General features: G+C 34.2%; 1 protein-coding gene across 1 annotated transcript in view; it reads right to left on the bottom strand.

Moving 5' to 3' along the window:
* Positions 1-13,556: 13,556 nt before the first annotated feature.
* LOC118740105 (phenoloxidase-activating enzyme-like) overlaps positions 13,557-17,764 on the bottom strand; it is a 6,360-nt gene continuing 2,152 nt past the window's right edge. The window contains exons 7-14 of the mRNA XM_036471599.1: positions 17,594-17,653; positions 17,340-17,506; positions 17,182-17,275; positions 16,957-17,126; positions 14,944-15,001; positions 14,703-14,875; positions 14,478-14,634; positions 13,557-14,409 (exon numbers count right to left, since the gene is read on the bottom strand). Of these exons, the coding sequence (XP_036327492.1) occupies positions 13,691-14,409; positions 14,478-14,634; positions 14,703-14,875; positions 14,944-15,001; positions 16,957-17,126; positions 17,182-17,275; positions 17,340-17,506; positions 17,594-17,653 (1,598 nt within the window). The 3' untranslated portion in view covers positions 13,557-13,690. The remainder of the gene's footprint in view (positions 14,410-14,477; positions 14,635-14,702; positions 14,876-14,943; positions 15,002-16,956; positions 17,127-17,181; positions 17,276-17,339; positions 17,507-17,593; positions 17,654-17,764) is intronic.

Raw genomic sequence — 17,764 nt, 5'->3', positions numbered from 1 at the left:
AAACAAAATGAGGTCCGCACTGCACCCAGAAAATCACTCTGAAGCACCTAAGAGAGCTCAGTTAAGCATTTACTAAAGTTTTAAACCCAAGCTTGTGAAAATTAAGTCCGAGAGCTGTTGACCATTGAGATTGCATATGGATAAGTATAAGTTTTGTTTACTTCGCCTTTGGAAACGCAGCTAAAAACGGACAGAGGGTTACTTTATAGCTTCCGAGTGTGAATATTAGACTTCCTGATCTCTGCCTAGCAGAAAGGAATGAATTTCTCCCTCGTTGGGGGAGGGGTTGGGAATCTATTTTCTAACTAGGAACCCTAGAAACCAAAGAAAATATATGCATAAAGGTAAGCCGCACTGAAAAACAGGCGCATTTTTTAGTAGAGCTAGACAAAGTGAATTGACCTCCACAGATAAGTCCGATTGATGAGAAGATGAACTCAAAGACCTACTAGTTATGAGCACACGCCTCTTTAGTAGACCAGGAAGAAGTGGATAGGCTGCCGAACCTGAATTTTTTAAAATAGAGTTTCGAATCTATACGTCCGATATTAGGAATGTTAAACGGGTTCCATACAAAAATATTGAAAATAGCAAAAAATCCTCAATATTTTAGATGTTTTCCTTCGAGAAACTGCGTTCCTTTGAGCTATTTTAAGAAAGACACTAATCTACTATCTACTCGCATTTCCATGGTCAATAGATGACCATCAAGAAATTGCGCTTAGCACAACTTTAACTAAAACGACTCTGCCTTGTGTTATCAAAGGTTCAGGGCCTTCAAATCACTGAGACTCGACGGTATCACACTAACGGAGCTAAAAATGTTTGTGAAAATATCGTAAATAATATTTCCTTCCTGCCATTTATGTGGCCTGTAAAGATATTCACCACATTCCGAGCCTTTCAATGGTGGTACCCCTGGCGAACAGAGCCTTGTAAATATATGTCAAAGGCTTAAGGTAAATCAGCCCTCTTTCGCTTCTAAAAAGAACTTATTAATGGCTGAGTATTCTTCATTTCAAGAAAGGAATTCCCAGGGAGTTGCTGTCGCTTTCCCAACATGCCTACTACAAAGTTATTTCGGTTGCATTGGTCTTGCTCGCAGTTGAAAAGTTCATGGAGGAGTCCTTCTCGCGGAAAGTAACCTCTAATGACTTACACCCAAAGGCAAAAGCGAATTTCCTAAGTAAATAGATGGGCGATTGGTCGCAATCTTTGCCAGATTCGATTACATACTGCCAGAAATTGAGGTGGTGTCTTTACTTCGAAACGCCCTCTGATTTTTACCCTCAAAGTACACACAGTTCACTACTGGAGATGAAATCAGCCATTCTGCGGAAGTTTCTAGTAAGCCCACAACTAGTCTTCAGCTGCTTACCTTAATTTAGTAAATTCTACATTTTTCCCGTTTTGGTATAAAAAAAAAATCGCTACATGGCATCATAAAGGACGCCTCCTAACATTGGTTCAATTATGCCCTCCACTCTTACCAGATGCTATCGCATAAAACCCAACCTAACTGAATTTACCTACCCTACTTTTGTGAACAATTTCCTACCGCAGCAACATCTTCATCAGGAGCCTCCCAAACTCCACTTCATCACAATCGAGTAAATATTTTTAGAATGTAAATGATTCACATTTTTCTTAGCAAGATGCTATTACAAATATATACATACATACATACTCCTATTCATTTGAATGCCAATTTACTAACCATAAAAACAAACCAATTTAGATTAGTCGCTTTGAATTCCAAATGTAGGTATTTACACTCAATCAATATTTGTACGCCGAATTGACAAAAATTTGCGGAATTCGAAACATTTATTTACGCAATAATTTATGCACAACAACATCAGACAAAGACGAAATAAAGTCGCACACATATATACATACATATGTTTGTACATCCTTCCATATATGAAATCAAATAAACTACCGCAATTGAGGGCATTAATGATGATGGTAGCAGTGACAGGCTAAAGGACTCGCTGACTGAAGATGAATCAGTGCGCGCGAAACACTGGTAAGCAAAAGCCAAAGAAGTTGTGATGCATTCATTCAACCATTCGGAGAGAAAATTGAAATTTCGTATTAATTCAAAAACGGAAATCAAATTACAGGAATTTAAGTGGAATTCATCAGGATTGGCAAATACACACAGACATTGCAGAAGACCGTTAACAGACAGGAAGGCAGCAAAAGAAGACATTAAATAGGAGTAGAGTGAAGAGAAGGAATTTCACGCTTTTACTTTCGATCGCCTGCAGGCCGAAAAATGGGGTTGGAGTGTTTGCTTGTGTTAATGCCAGTGATGGTAGGGGCGGTTGGTAGACATTGCCGCACAGCCGTGGGCCAACACCGCCCTTATTAGGTTAACAAAATGTCTTCCTCGGCAAGCGCTGCCACTAATACGATTTAAGTAAGTGATTGTTATGTGTTTTTATATGTACATATATATATGTATGTACACATACCCTATAGCTTCATAAATATTGGCTAAAATTCTAGGGATTTCAATAAGACAGAGGGATGGGTGGTAATGGCATGTAGTAGTAGTGTAAGAAGCGTTTATGCCGGAAAATAATCTTTCGTTTATTTTATTTTGATTGGTAATGAAATGCTAAATTTCGATAGCAATTCAAACACCGCAAAAGATGCCACCGGAAAAAGCATCAGCATCAGGCAAGATAATAATAATATCAAGCCGCGATATGCCTAAACGCATACGCAAATAGTTAATGGGTCATAGGGTAAGTCTCTACGGATTTTTGAAACATCGTGGAAAAGGTGGACCTCCCTCTGGTCTGCCTGTCACTGGAAAAGTCGATGGAATAATGCAAATGGTTCAACAGGACCAGCATGCTAGCTGTCAGGAGAAAGCGGAGGCACTAAATATCAATCACCTGAATAATCTAAAAATCATATAAAAGGAGCAGGGTTTTAGAAAAAGCTCCGTGTTTGGGCATCACATGTATTAATGCAAAGAAATGTGATTAACCATCAGTGAAACTCAGCAAGTGAAAACCAACAAAATCGAACCCTTTATAAGCGAGTCATTACGGATTGAATACAAGAATAATAAGACAAGCAAGCGATCATAATCAAAGACCGACGATCCTTCACAAATGACTTCAAAGCCTGGATTTATTTGTTTGCCGTCAATCTAGGCTTTGAAGATGCACTATGTGCACCATTATAACAATGCCAGGCCACACATATTTTTGTTGAATAGGAACTGTTTTCGAACTCTAAGTGCAACCACCGTATAGCCCTGGCCTTATACCGGCTAACTTCAATTTGTTTCGGAGTCTGCTAAACTTTCTTGATGCTTAAAAATAGGCCAACCAAAGAGCGAATGAGAATCACTTGGCCAAGAGTTTCGCCGATAAACCACAGAACTTCTACCCAGATAGAATTACCCGAAAAATTACAAAAGGTCATTAATAATAATGGCCAATATGTACTTCATGAAAATTTGGTTTCAATGAAAAAAATTTATTTCAAAAATCTACCCGCGGAGACGTTTCTTATGACCCAATATACACAACAAAATCTACATACAGTGACTCAAACAAATGACCACGTGTTGATTTTTTGAATATTCGTAGTTTTTATCGAACTTCTTTTTAATTGTTATTTTTCTATAAAAATACCATCCAAGCTTTGACCAAACCCTTATAATATACAGAGCAGTTTCAAACTTTATACAAAATTAAAAAAATTTTCATTCAATTTTCAACTTTCTAATCTGAATCTTTAGAACATCTTCAGGTATGCAGTTTTATAGCCCATACTATTTTAGTCTAATGAAGTGCAAGTTTCAAACGGCTAAAAAATCCAATTTGTTTTTGAAATTCTTTTTTGTGACGGATTTTTGTACTTTTTTCCATATTCATAAGCATGAATTTCTTATGAAACAAAACGCGGTAGACAGTTAGCAACAAAATTTTAAAAAATCAACGCTAGTTTTTGAAAATTGCACCTTTTGTATAAGAAAAAAACGAAAAAGTAGTATCCAAACAAAAAAAAACTCTCAAATAAAAACGCGATTTTTTGCCGGTTGAAACTTGCACTTTATTAGACAAAAATTGTATAGACTATAAAACTACATACCCAAAAATGTTCTTAAGAGTTTAAAAAGTTGAAATTTTTGAAGAAAATTTGTTGAATTTTTCAAAATTTTGTATAAAGTTTGAAACTATGATTTATATGTATGTTTTCGGGTAAAGCTTGGACGGTATTTTTATAGAAAAATAACCACTAAAATTTAGCTCGAAAAACATTACGAATATTTAAAATACTCAACACGTGGTCATGTGTTTGAGTCACTGTATTTTATTTTTACGTGCATAGTACATAGACACTGGAATTAATGTTCAATGCCACTGCTGCAATGTCATGTCAACTGACGACAGCAAAGATCACTACAACTTACTACGATATAGTACACATGATTGTACATAAATAAACCAACAAAAAATTTCGTGGTAAAATATGCAGGAACAATCATCAGCTCCTATCGCATAGCTGCGAGTGAATCGTAGCGTACACGCAAAATGAATTAATGAAGCGCAAAAACTTCCATGTCGCAGAGATTGCGGAATTTTTTAGAAATTCGAAAAATTGGTAAACAGGCGGAAGAAGCGTTCGCATTATAGCCCTTGCATTCTCACTTAAGTAGACGTTACATGATTATAGTTTATGTCAGATCATAACATATTTGTCACGAATTGCTTACAAGCTAGTTGAGGTAATCGACGCGATGAAAATATGCGAACATGTCGAGATCTGAGTAGAAGATCGAGCTATCTCGGCAGCCAGTTTGAAAACGCCCTATCTCTGAAAACTTTGCAAGAACAAAAGCACGAGGGAGACCAAAACATAACCACAGAACGCAGAATAAAGTGGATGAAACCACGCCCTTTAAAGAACAGAGAAACGGCCAAACTAGAGGACAGTTAAATGCGACAGTGTGTGAGCATAGAAGCCGCGAAACTATATATGGAAACGGGGAACTAACAATTAGGCATATATTGGACATCAAGAGGTCTCGGTCGCATTACAACATGTCAGAAGCATAGCCAAGGAAGAAACAGGTTAAATTCGCTTCGATGGCACCTCAGAATTTCTGAACCAGTCAAGGGCAAACGAATGATGGTTTTGCCTACGAACTACCCAATGTAACCAATGAGTGCCGATAATCTGAAAACTCCCCAATATGCCAGGGTGAATGAGTGGTTCAAGGGGTATATGCATACCCTAGCTTTCTGCAGAGTCTACTTTAGGCTAGGAATTCTTCTTTCCGACTGCAAGCACGAGATGACATCCCGCTTACCTACTACTTGATGGTATTCCTTCCAACGAGCGCAAGTAAAATGAGGAACCAAACACCTGAAGGTGGAAAGTAATAAACTGATTAATCGAAGTCACCGGCCTTCGTCTTTTAGGCAGTTCGTTTGGACTTCCTAAGGACCCAGAATTGGACGAGTTGTTGCAAAGTGTAAGAGTTTACGCACAATAGATTTATTAGTCGCAGTGCTTATCTCTACAAAATATCTCTCAAAGACCAAAAAAAGAATCACATCATATTCTATGTAAAACTCCAGAGGTGATGCTATAAAAAATTGCATTACCCCCGCGAACTGAAGTAGCTTTCTTAGGACTTTTTCGCTGACCTCCGCTGAGTTCCAAATATGTTCTCCTTATAGTTTCTGTCCGTGGTATTTTAGGCACACGACACTCGAAAACTATGCACATACATTCTTCACATCGCATTTCTACCACCTCTTACTCAATTTAGTATACAAAATGACTACGTTCAGATTTCAGACAATGCTCTACCAGCAATACCTCAAGGAATCTAGAGATCTCCCGTTTTCTACCTTGCAGACTCATTGACTTATAACTATCTGCACGTCAAGAAGCAATTGCCTGACTTTCCACATTTTCTTTATAAAATTTTATTTATTTTGGAGCGAATTTCCCTCAAACCTAGTCAAATTTGGTATAGATCCAAATCGATGTGCCTTTTTCAAAGTCATTTTTCGTTATCATTTTTTTTGCATTTATTTGGATCGAAAAAATTGCCGAAAAACTTCTTTGAATGAATAACTCTGTATAATAAAGATATTATTTTCATTAAATTAAACTGAATCGATTTTATCATAAACTATAAATAGTGGTTGATCCAGAAGGATGAGGGAACTGAAACACAATTTGCAATAAATCTTGTCAATTAAAAAGCGTACAGTTTTACTCTCATCCGAAAATTTAATCTCCTTCCATCAATTTGCTCTACTATAAATGCTTTGTAGCAAGTAAATATTTTGTCTTATGGCTAACCAACAATCAACGCCATATCTTGCCATAAGCGACAACAAAGTAAACGATGGACGCTAAAATTTAATAGCCCGAGGATATTATGGGAAAAACAATTCAACTAACAATGAGTATAAATGACGAATATGCTTTACGCAATTTTGCTGACAAATTTCATTTACTTTACGACTCCCTGGAAAGTAAAATGACCATTTAATTAGAATTTATACAGAAAAAGGCGCACACAAAGGAATTGCATACACACTATGTATGTATGTATGTATGTTTATTAGACTGCATCACTCCCCATACAAAAAAAAAAATCGGCACTGTTTTTCCATTGGAATTATAAAATCTATTATATTTTAAGACGTCCACCAAAGTATTTCGGAAAAATTTTAAGATTTCAGCGAGCTGGACCGATTTGAAAATACCTCCAAAAATTGAGTTATTTATGAATAAAAATAGTTTCTTAAAGATGTTTTTTGAAAAAAATCCCCTCAAATGACAAAACGGCTTAAGCTTAAAAAATTTACATAAAAATATAAAAAAAATAACGGAATCGTAATAAGGGGATTTTTGATGCTGTTTTTTTTTAACTTTTTTTAAAGATTGGTATAAGAAAAACTTGAATAACTGAACCTAAACTCTTCCGATTTAGACTTGTGAGGTATCATTGGAAAGATATTTTCTCACCCTTTTTATTTCCTATGCTAATAAGCTCATTCAAAGGATGAAAAAGAAAGGTAGAATGAACGAACATCATTCAAAGTTGAATTAAGATGTGTTGGTATTTAAAACAAAAATTGGGATACGAATGATAAAAATAGAGGGAGATTAACTTTCTACCAAGATCCCATAAGTCTGAATCAGAATAGTTTTGGCCCAGTTATTTAAGTTTTTCGTAAATCAATCTTTGAAAAAAGTAAAAGAACAGCATCAAGAATCTCATTATAACGATTCCGTTGAAAAGATTTTTAAATATTTTTATGCAGATTTTTTGTCATCTGAGGAGACTTTTTTAAAAAAAAAACTCTATTTTTGGAGATATTTTCAAATCGGTCCAGCTCTCTTAAATCTTAATATTTTTCCGAAATATTTTGGTGGACGTCTTAAAATATAATAAATTTTGAAATCCCGGCGGAAAACCCGCAACTTTTTAAAAGGAAGAAATGAGCAGAACAAAAATGAAAGAAAAAAAATTTAATTGGTATTAAAATTTTTTTTTATAAAAAAGTGTGCAGAACCCCTATTGGGGAAAGAGATGTGTAAAAAGGAAGCATTATTGATTTTCAAAGGTAACACAACAGTAATTATTTTCAAACTTCAACTTCACCAAGTCTTTGAGCAGAAACATAAACGAAGTCATTCGGATGGTTCCAAGAAATAAAAGGAACTTGTGCTGTCATTTCAAGTTAAGGTTTAGATTCTCATACGTTCTGAATATTTCTATCGACTTTGTTTCATTAAGGGATTTTTGCCATACTCAACACATAGGAATACATAATTAAAAAAGGTGTCTCGCAGACCAGTTCAAAGTCCATATCGACGGCTGAGTGGAAGATCGACCTATCACGGCAGCCAGTTTGAAAACACGCTATCTCAGAAAATGGCTTCAGAACGACCTACTTCAGAATTTGGTGGGAGATGCCTTACTCAGAATTAGATCAAAAACCGCCCTATCTCAGAATTTGATATAGGGCGTTTTGGAAGCGGAAGATGAGATAGGGCGTTATTCAATCGAATCCTGAGATAGAGATTTTTTCAACCAAATTCTGAGATAGGGCGTTCTTTATACATTTTTTTAGATGGGGCGTTTCCGAGCCGGCTGCCGAGATAGGTCGATATTCCACTAAGCCGTCGATATAGAGAACCAAGCTACTATGAATACCATGAAAGCACTTGCTTCTGTTTAAAATTTATCCAGGAATTAGCAAAAGCTGAAGCAAATTTTTGTTATAATTTGTTGAAAAAAAAAAACCTAAAGCAAAGCCACCCTTGCCCATTTGATTAGCATGTGCTACGAAATAGTTTTTCGCATTTACTGATGAACATGTCAATTTGAGTTGTGTCACCTTTGAAGATCGTGTGCGATATATTACTATATTTCTCACCCCGGTTCAGTCCTAAGTTCAAAATTTGAATTTGCCATTTACCTATTTCTTAGCCATTTTGGTTGCAGTTTGTTTATAAATTTCTTTATTTTTTCACTTAAATACTTAGTATGACAATGGTATTTGTTATTTTCATTGTTACCCGCAATTTTTTTTAGAATTACTCAACTCGCGAATAAGTATTGCATTTCACATTCATACTTAGCTCTCTTTTTCATGAGCATTGTTTTATGCATATGGTTGATATTTCAGTATTTCCATTTACAGCTGAAAACTTTACAATCTTGCTATTCTTATTACTATTATTCTAGTAACTGTGGTTGCCTTCGTGTTGGCCGTTGTTGTAAGCTTTTATGTCGCCATTATTGCTTTTACCAACACAACTAGGATTTATTTGTTTTTGTTTGCGGCTACCGTTTTATTACAAAGGCAACTAGCTGGCTAGCCAAAGGGTTTTAGAGTTGGAGTTTAGCAGCAAAAATGAAATAGAGATGCAATGTTTCCTTCGCAGTGTTGCATTTCTAATAAAACTGAATTTCATAGGTCGTTGCACCAATTCGTACGCATACAAATATATAAACGCGACACGCACGTGAGTAAACAAAAAATGGGGAAAAAAGTGTTTATATTTATGTGTGAGATTGCATATTTCAATACTATATTGCACTTCGCTACATGCAAATAGATACATTCGCAGTGCTGGCTGGTTCTACCCTTTCTATTGCATGCAAATGCCTTCGTTTAGTTGAGGTACATATGTAGAGTACATATGTAGATCCAAACAAATTGAGGTGGATTCTCAGTTTGGCTAGTCAGATAGTAGTTTTTTTTTCACATAAAAGCTTTTAGCTCGATAGCGTCCGCCAGTGATATTTGGATATCCATAACTAGTACATATGCTGCAAAAAAACAATAATGCAGCAGCTGATGCAGGCGCAGGATATTGAACCGTCAGCTTTTATAATTGTCTGGATAAATATTAAGGGTTCAAAAATGTGGAAAAGAAATGTAGAAATGAAATGAGAGTTAACTGAATGAAGTGAAACGAAATAAAGTGAGAAAAGGTGAAATGAGTGAGGGAAAATGTAGTGAGAGGAGAATGAAAAAGAAATGAAATGAAAGAAGTGAGGGCAAATTAAATGAAATAAGGTGGAAATTAAATGAATTGAAAAATAACTGAAATAAAGTGAGACTAAATAACACCAAAAATATGACACAAGATGAAATGAGATCGAAGTGAGGAAAAATGAAAAGAGTGAGAAGAAATGAAAAGGAAACGAAGTGAAAGAAAATGAAATGAATTGAAATGACATCAAATGAACAAAATTTAAATGAAATTACATAAAATTATTTGAAACAAGATGAAATGAAATTAAAACAAATGAAATGGAACGTACAAATGAAATGAAGCGAAATGGTCAAAAATGAAAAAGAACTGAATTAAACAAACTGAGAGCAAATGAAATGAACTGAAAGTACATTAAATGAAAAAAAGTGAAATGAAGTTAGATGAAATTACATAAATAATATGGAACAAGATGAGATGAAATGAAATGAAGAGATATGATGAAGAGAAATGAAATTACATAATTCAAATTAAATTAAATATCATAACTTTAAACATAAGATTAAATGAAATAAAATGAAATTTAGGTAAGATTGAATGAAATGAAATGAAATGGAATGAAACGTAATGAAATGTAGTCAGGAGAAATATTGTGTACATATGTAATGAAATGAGAGTAAATGAAGTGAATGAAGTATAGTGAAATGAAGAAACGGGAAATGAAACAAAGTTAAATGAAAAGAAACCAAATGATATGAGATGAAAATAAGTGAGAGGATTACATAAAATTAATTAAAATAGAGTGAAGTGAAATGAAACAAGTAAGAAAGTCTAAGTTCGGGCGGAGCCGAACATTAAATACCCGGCGCAATTATTAAATATATGTTTTTCCACCTTTCCGAAAACTACCGCTACACAATAAGCCGGGGTGTATAAATTTTAAGTAAATTAGCGTGCTTAAATTTCGAAATATTGCAGTTTCAAGCATTTCTGAAATATACCGTTATATGAAAAGCGGTCGTAATTTAGTCCGATTTCAATAATTTTCAACGGTTTGCTTTTATGTGGCAAGCACAATAACCATACCGAGCTTGGTACAAATTGCTAGAACGGTTAGCGAGATACATATATGTGATCATAAGTGGGCGGTGCCACGCCCATTTTCCAAAATTGTATCATAAGCGTATTTCTTGGTAAAAAATTGTTGCCACCATCTATTTTGAATAAATTAGCTTTAATATTTACTGATTTATCGAGGATTTCGTATTTTTCTAAATTACCGTTATATGGGATGTGGGCGTGGTTATTGTCCGATTTTAAAAATTTTCGGCCATTTGGTATGTTGTAGCAGGACCAACAACTGTGCCAAGTTTGGAAGAAATTGGTGCAGCGGTTACCAAGATATACACATGTAACCATAAGTAGGCGTGGCTACGCCCATTTGCCAAAATTTTTTAATATTCTTATTTTTCGTCTAGAACTCATTGCAAATATCAATTTTGAGTGAATTATCTTCAGTAGTTACTAAAATATCGCACCTTTCGTATTTCTGAAAATTACCGTTATATGGGAGGTAGGCGTGGTTATTGTCCGATTTCGCCCATTTTCAATACCATCCGTCCCATGCCCAAAAGAAGTCCGCGTACCAAGTTTTGTTAAGATATCTCAATTTTTACTCGAGTTATCGTGTGCACAGACGGACGGACGGACGGACGGACGGACGGACGGACGGACAGACAGTCACCGCTTAATCGATTTCTCTTTTCATTCTGATCATTTATGTATACATTTGTCTATATCTATCTCGATTCGTTTTGCCTGTTACAAACAACCGTTATGTGAACAAAGTTATAATACCCTTGTGCACAAGTGCGCTCGGGTATAAAAAGGAATAAAATTATGTAAAGTGAAGTGAAGTTAAACTAAATGCAATGAAATTAACTGAGTGGAAATGAAATAAGTGATGCCTTTCAACCGTCTTAGCCAGAAATGCCGTTTCATGTTTAATTAATTTTATTTTAATTAGAAAATTTTTATTTTTATTTCATTTGATTTTTAGAATCTTATATTATTCTCTTATTTTTCTCTTTTAATTTAATTGTTAGATATTATTTTTGTAAAAGGAAAATTAAATCAAATTTAGTTTTGAGAAAAGTTTATGTGTATATATACCTTTTTTTAATTTCATTTTTTTTTTTAATTAACTCTCTTTAAATTTTTAGACTATAATGTTTTAAAACGATTTTTTTTGTTTAAATTTCATTTAATTTTTAGGAACTTATGAAATTTTTATACCTGAGCGCACTTTTGCCCAAGGGTATAATAACTTTGTTCGCATAACGGTTGTTTGTAACAGCCAAAACTAATCGAAATAGATATAGACAAATGTACTATACATAAATGCTCAGAATGAAAAAAGAAATCGATTAAGCCATGCCTGTCAGTCCGCCTGTCTGTCCGTCCGCCCGTGTACACGATAACTCGAGAAAAAATTTAGATAAATATGTCAACGAAATTTGGTAAGTAGGTTGCCCTTTATCCAAAATTTGGGATTGAAAATGGGCAAAATCGGACAATAACTACGCCCACCTCCCATATAACGGTATTTTCTAGATATGCAAGTTGTTGAAAGTTGGTACGCGAAGTAGAATTTTGGCAAAAATTAAGACAGTTATAAAATTCTGGAAAAATTGTCTGGACCCCGCCCACTTATGATGAAATTCTGTATCTCTGTAGTCCCTTTACCAACCCCCACCAAACTCGGTGCAAACATTGCTAAGGGCCTCACTAAGGAACCCGTTGAAATCAGACAAGAACCGCGCCCACCTCCCATATAACGATAATTTACAGAAATACGAAAATCGCGATAAATTTGTAACTATTTAAGCTAATTTACTCAAAATCGATATATGCTATGACCTCTTAGCAGAAAATGATTCTTAGCGAGTTTTTTGGAAAATGGGCCCACTTACGCCTACATATGTGTATCTCGGTAACCGGTTTATCAATTTCTCGGCACATTTATCAACCTTGGCGCAAAAAAGCAATATGTTAAAAATTTTTGAAATCGAACAAAAATTTTAGAAATACGAAAACTCCGATATTTCAATAACTAAAGACGCCAACTTATAAAAATATCTTAACAAGACACAAGATTATTGATTTTTGAAAAAAAAAAAAATATTTTTTTTTTCAATTAGTTTAAAAAAAATATATTATTTTTCCTTTTCTTCTATTTTTATTTTTTTTTAATTTAACTTTTAGATTACATTATGTATTTTAAAAATAAATTTATTTGTTTTAATTTCATTAAAATTTTAGGAACTTATTTATATTTTTTTTAAATTAAAGTTTCGTATAATTTTTAGCTTTTATTGTTTTGAAAATAAGCATAAATTTAAAATTTAATTTAACCCTTACAGCCGTTTTCTCCAGCAATTTAAATGGAATATGATCTTTTTATTTTCTGGCAATTTCCATTTAAAATTCAAAAATTTAAAATAATTTTCACTTAAATTACTTTCGTGGAATTGGCTGTTAGAAACTTACTTAAACTTTCTTTCTACTTTTTGTTTGTATTGTTTTAAAAAGAAAAATATTTTATTCATTTCACTTTTAGAAAACTTATTGCTAAAGACAAACAGTAAAACGCTAAGACCTCTTCGTCAGCAGATTTTTCAATTAGTCTTTCGAAAGACAGAAAGGAGCTTCAAGATAGTTTTTAGAAAGACTGTGGTGAGTTAAAAAACAGTTGCCAGAATTATCCTGTTATAATAACACAAATACGAGATGAAGTAAAATGAAGTGAAGTGGAAGGAAATGAAGGGAAAACAAGTGAGAGGAATTCAAAGGCAATAAAACGAAATTTAAGGAAACGAATTGTAAGACACAAGGTAAATAAATATATTAAAAGTTCAGTTAAATTACTATAATTAACTGACTTCAAATTAAATAATAAAAATTAATTAATTAATAAAAGGAAAACTATGAGAAATAAAAAATAGTAATTTTTTTGGGCTAAATGCCTTTGTAATTAAAAATTTGCATCGTCAGAAAACTCTCAATAAATTAATTTTTAAGAAGCGCTGTCCTCAGCAGTATTTTTACAAATGGTCCAATTTCTCAGAAAGCACATCTTCTTCGCATAATATAGTTCCATTTCAATTTCAAAAATATCGAATTTTATTCAGTTGTTCTTAATTTCATTTCTTATCCAATCCAGATAGGCGCCAATATGCGTATAAACACCAGCAAAACCTCTCCTCAGTGAGTATTCATAACTCAGTGTGTTCACGCCAACTAAAAAATATGACTGAACTTTCCCGATCTCCACTAAAGTCATCAACGCCCCACCCGAGTCAACTATGATGCTGTCAGCCGCATTTTTACCAGCTGCGCAGATGTGACGATCAGTCAAATTAATCCCAGCCGTAGTCGAATATTGGATCATGCATGCTGTCAAATTTTGCACCGCAAGAGAAGACTTCATTTTAAAACTGTTTATTTCACTCGTGCTCTTTGCGCCCCAACCGGCAACGTACATAGTGGTGCCTGCCAACGGATACGCAAGGTGGCTACTGCCGAAAAGCAAACATATCGGACTAATGAAGCGAGTAAATGAAACTACTTCAGCTAAGCGCAGCAGTGCTAAGTCGTTATTCGTCGAATTGTATTTTGGATGAGTAATCAACTTTTCTACAGCCACATCATGTTGTGTGGGTGCGCAGAGTTCGTGTTCGGCATTTTTACTTTGACAATCCTTACTCACTTGAGTAGCCCATTCACCCAAGCGTACGCCAGTTAACTTACTAATACCAGCTTCCTGTTCAAGACAATGCGCAGCGGTGAGCACAAAATGCTCGTGGATTAGCGTACCGCCACAGGGAAAACTGAGTTGACCTCTTGCTGCGGGAAAGAAAAGAGAATGACCAGCTGTTATTGTGGTATTACTGAAATAACAATCTCTAAATTACGATTAGTGTAGACGAGCAATGCCGTCCAGGGATATTCATCGATATCTGTTGTTGTGGTAGCAGTATCATCGGTATTATTTTCTACTAATACTTTTCCGCAATATGGAGGCAGCGGTAAGAATGTATCTTCAGTCATTGAAATATCGGGACAGCAAACCTAGTAAATATTGTGTAAACTTTTAATACATATATATATATAAGAAAGCTTTCAGCTTTATTACTTACCATCGGAAATCTATCTGCATCTGCACAAAAACTGGCACGCAAGTATTGCATATCATTCTCGAAAAACTCATTTTTGTGCATTATTTTCATTAAAGATTTGCACTGAATGAGGGATAAGCAAATACCAGCCACTTGATTGGGAGTTTCGCATTTTCTCTCCTCCAGAGCAGCTTCTGGTTGAAGTGTAGATAAAATTTAAACTCATTTCCAAGGCTTAGCCAAGATTAAAATATTAAGGTACCTGTTGTAGTAGTTCTCACCTCTTCTTCCACTATCTCTAACGTTTTGGGGCAACAAACCTATAAAGAAATTTTGGTTTTAAACACAATTACGCCATTTTGTTCACTGGCTGTGTAACATATAAGATAGTTGCAAGTTTTGAAAGACCGTAGGTAAGATACGTGTGTGTGAAAGTTGTTTTGTTTATGCTGGCACGAAAGTCATACAAAAAAGCTTTCTTGGCAACTTTCACTGTGAAAGGGCTTTGGATGACTCAGAGAATACCGCTATTGTTCTTTTTTAATTTTATTGCCTTTGGTTTTTATATACTTAGGCCCATTTTCTCGGATGCCTGTTCAATTTATTTTCCCGCTGAACGCGTCGACTGCTTTATCGTTCGCATGCAAATAACAAGCAGTCATAACGATGTTTACTGGGATGATAAATTTAACAGGCTGTCGAGAAAACGGCCTTAGATTTTATTGATGTAATTAATGGTTATTATTTTTTTCTCAATTTCATTTAGTTTTCAGAAACTTATTTTATTTATTTTTAATTATTATTTTTTCTTTTAATTTAATTTCCCTTTACTTTTATATTCTTTCAATTTCACATAATTTTTAGAAACTTATTTTATTTTTTCCCCGTTTTTTATAAAATATTTATTTTTGTAATTTTTTATGTTATTGTCTGTAAAGAAAACATTTTTATTTTAATTTTGAGAAACTGATTTTATATTGATATTTTTTTTTAATTTTATTGTTTTTGCTCTTTTAGTGTTTAGATTTTATTATTTTAAAACGAAAAATATACTTATTTTTTTTTTCTTTTGATGCAATTTTCTTTAAATCTTTAGATTTTACTCTTTAAAATTTATTTTTTTTATTTAATTTTTATTCTTTTAATAAATTTTTTTCTGTTGTTAATTAAATTTTCTCATATTTCTTATTATTTTTAAATTTTAGTTTTTAAGTATGCGTTTTGCCACAAGGCAAACAGAATAACGCCAAGGCCTCCTCGCTAGCAGATCGTTCAATTAGTCTTTCGATGACAGGTATTTGCCAGAACCTGATAACCTATTAGGGATGGAAACCGAAATTTCCAAGGTGTACCCCATTTTTATCAGGCATTTTGTCTAAATTTAGGTAGGTAAATGTTTCTTAAATATAAATAGGTATGTATTTTGAGGTGTATATATTAAAAAAAACCGATAACGTATTCACTTTTTAAATCATATTAAACTCATTTGGCTGTAAAAAGACAAAACAATGTTTTAGAAAAGGAGAATCACTCTCCTCCACGTTCTTCGATCTGAAGATTATATCTCTCTGGTAAAATGAACTACAGTTGCGTTTCTTTAACCACCAGTTGGTATCATTTGTTTCCGCCACCTCAAAGAATGGAGGCTAAACAAGTTTCCCTAACCAAAATATTGTTGAAATGTAAATAAAAATAAGAATTTATTTCCTGAAATGTTATTTTGCTACGTTCCTAATGTACCTAAAGTGGTGTTATTGTTCTAGATATCGTTTAGCACATCGCTAATCGAGCAGCTGACGGAGTGTGAACACCAAAAAGCGGTAGCTCAATCAAGGTAAAGCTAGACGAACAGCTTTAGTTAAACAGTTCACTCGGATACCACACAAGCCCATGGTGATGCCTAGTAGAGGATTTACCCACACCTCTCTCTGTACATACTTATGTCCTTAAACCTTAGTGAAGTTTTCGAACAATTGGGCCGCTTTTTCTATAATGCGTGGCACGCGCGTTGAAATAGCTTGATGGACCTCATCTTTACAGCTCTACAGAAATCGTCACGCGTTGCTCAAATACTGGCAATCAAGTGATCAATTGTCCAGTATTCCGGTTAGAATCAAACTAGTATTTTAATATCTAGTGGTCTGAATAAATATTATAGGAACTAAAAATTTTAAGAATTTCAACTATTTCTTTGTACTTAGTGTATGCATACCTTTCCAATACACACAAAATACCAAACAAGTAAGAAACAACTCTTTGAGTAAGCAGTACTTACTCTCACTTCCTCTGAATTTGGGCTCTCACATTCGCATTCTGCTAAATATTGTAACTCTTCTTGGGTTAGGCTTTCTTTTTGATGAAGTTTTAATAAAGAATTGCAATTTTCCAAAGCTATACAGTCACCAAGTGCGCCATTTGGAGTTACGCATGTTTCATTGGCGGGGACTGAAAGTAAATTTCGTTACAAATGTGAAATTGGACTTTGAAGTATTTTTATTACCTTCAATTCCAGTTCCATTTTCTGTTCCAATTTCAATTTTGGTTGTGGTTGTTTCTGCTTGCGCTAGTGGTACTTCCAGCTTTGGGCAACATATCTAATAGTTATTTTGATTAGTTAATCAAGTTTCCACTTAAGAAAAGTTTTCAACAATCACTTACCAAAGGAACTTTGTTGTCATATCCACATTGATTAGCTCGCAACAAAACTATTTCAGCTTGTGTTGGATTGACTTTTAATACTATATTCATCATAACGCTGCAATTCTGTACTGGTATACACTCACCAACCATCTCGAATGATGTTACGCAGGATGGAAATGAGGTAACTGAAAATTAGATGGTAATTAAAAGTTTGCATACTTACTTAAGCTGGAGATTCGCATAATTTTTAAAATTAATATTAAATACTTAACACCACTTGAAGGCGGTATATGGCCAATACGTGGACAGAAAACGAACAGCTGCGTTTACCGCTACCGGGACATGGAGACACAATGACAAAGGAAAATTCAAAGATATAGACTCTTTATCGTTGTCAAAGATAAAGATAAAGATAAAGATAAAGATAAAGATAAAGATAAAGA

Source organism: Rhagoletis pomonella, unplaced genomic scaffold (assembly GCF_013731165.1).
Source record: "Rhagoletis pomonella isolate Grant_MI unplaced genomic scaffold, Rhpom_1.0 Rhpom_scaffold_00005, whole genome shotgun sequence".
Taxonomy (NCBI): domain Eukaryota; kingdom Metazoa; phylum Arthropoda; class Insecta; order Diptera; family Tephritidae; genus Rhagoletis; species Rhagoletis pomonella.
The sequence above is the reverse complement of the archived record's forward strand: the minus strand, read 5'-3'. Positions and strand labels throughout refer to the sequence as shown.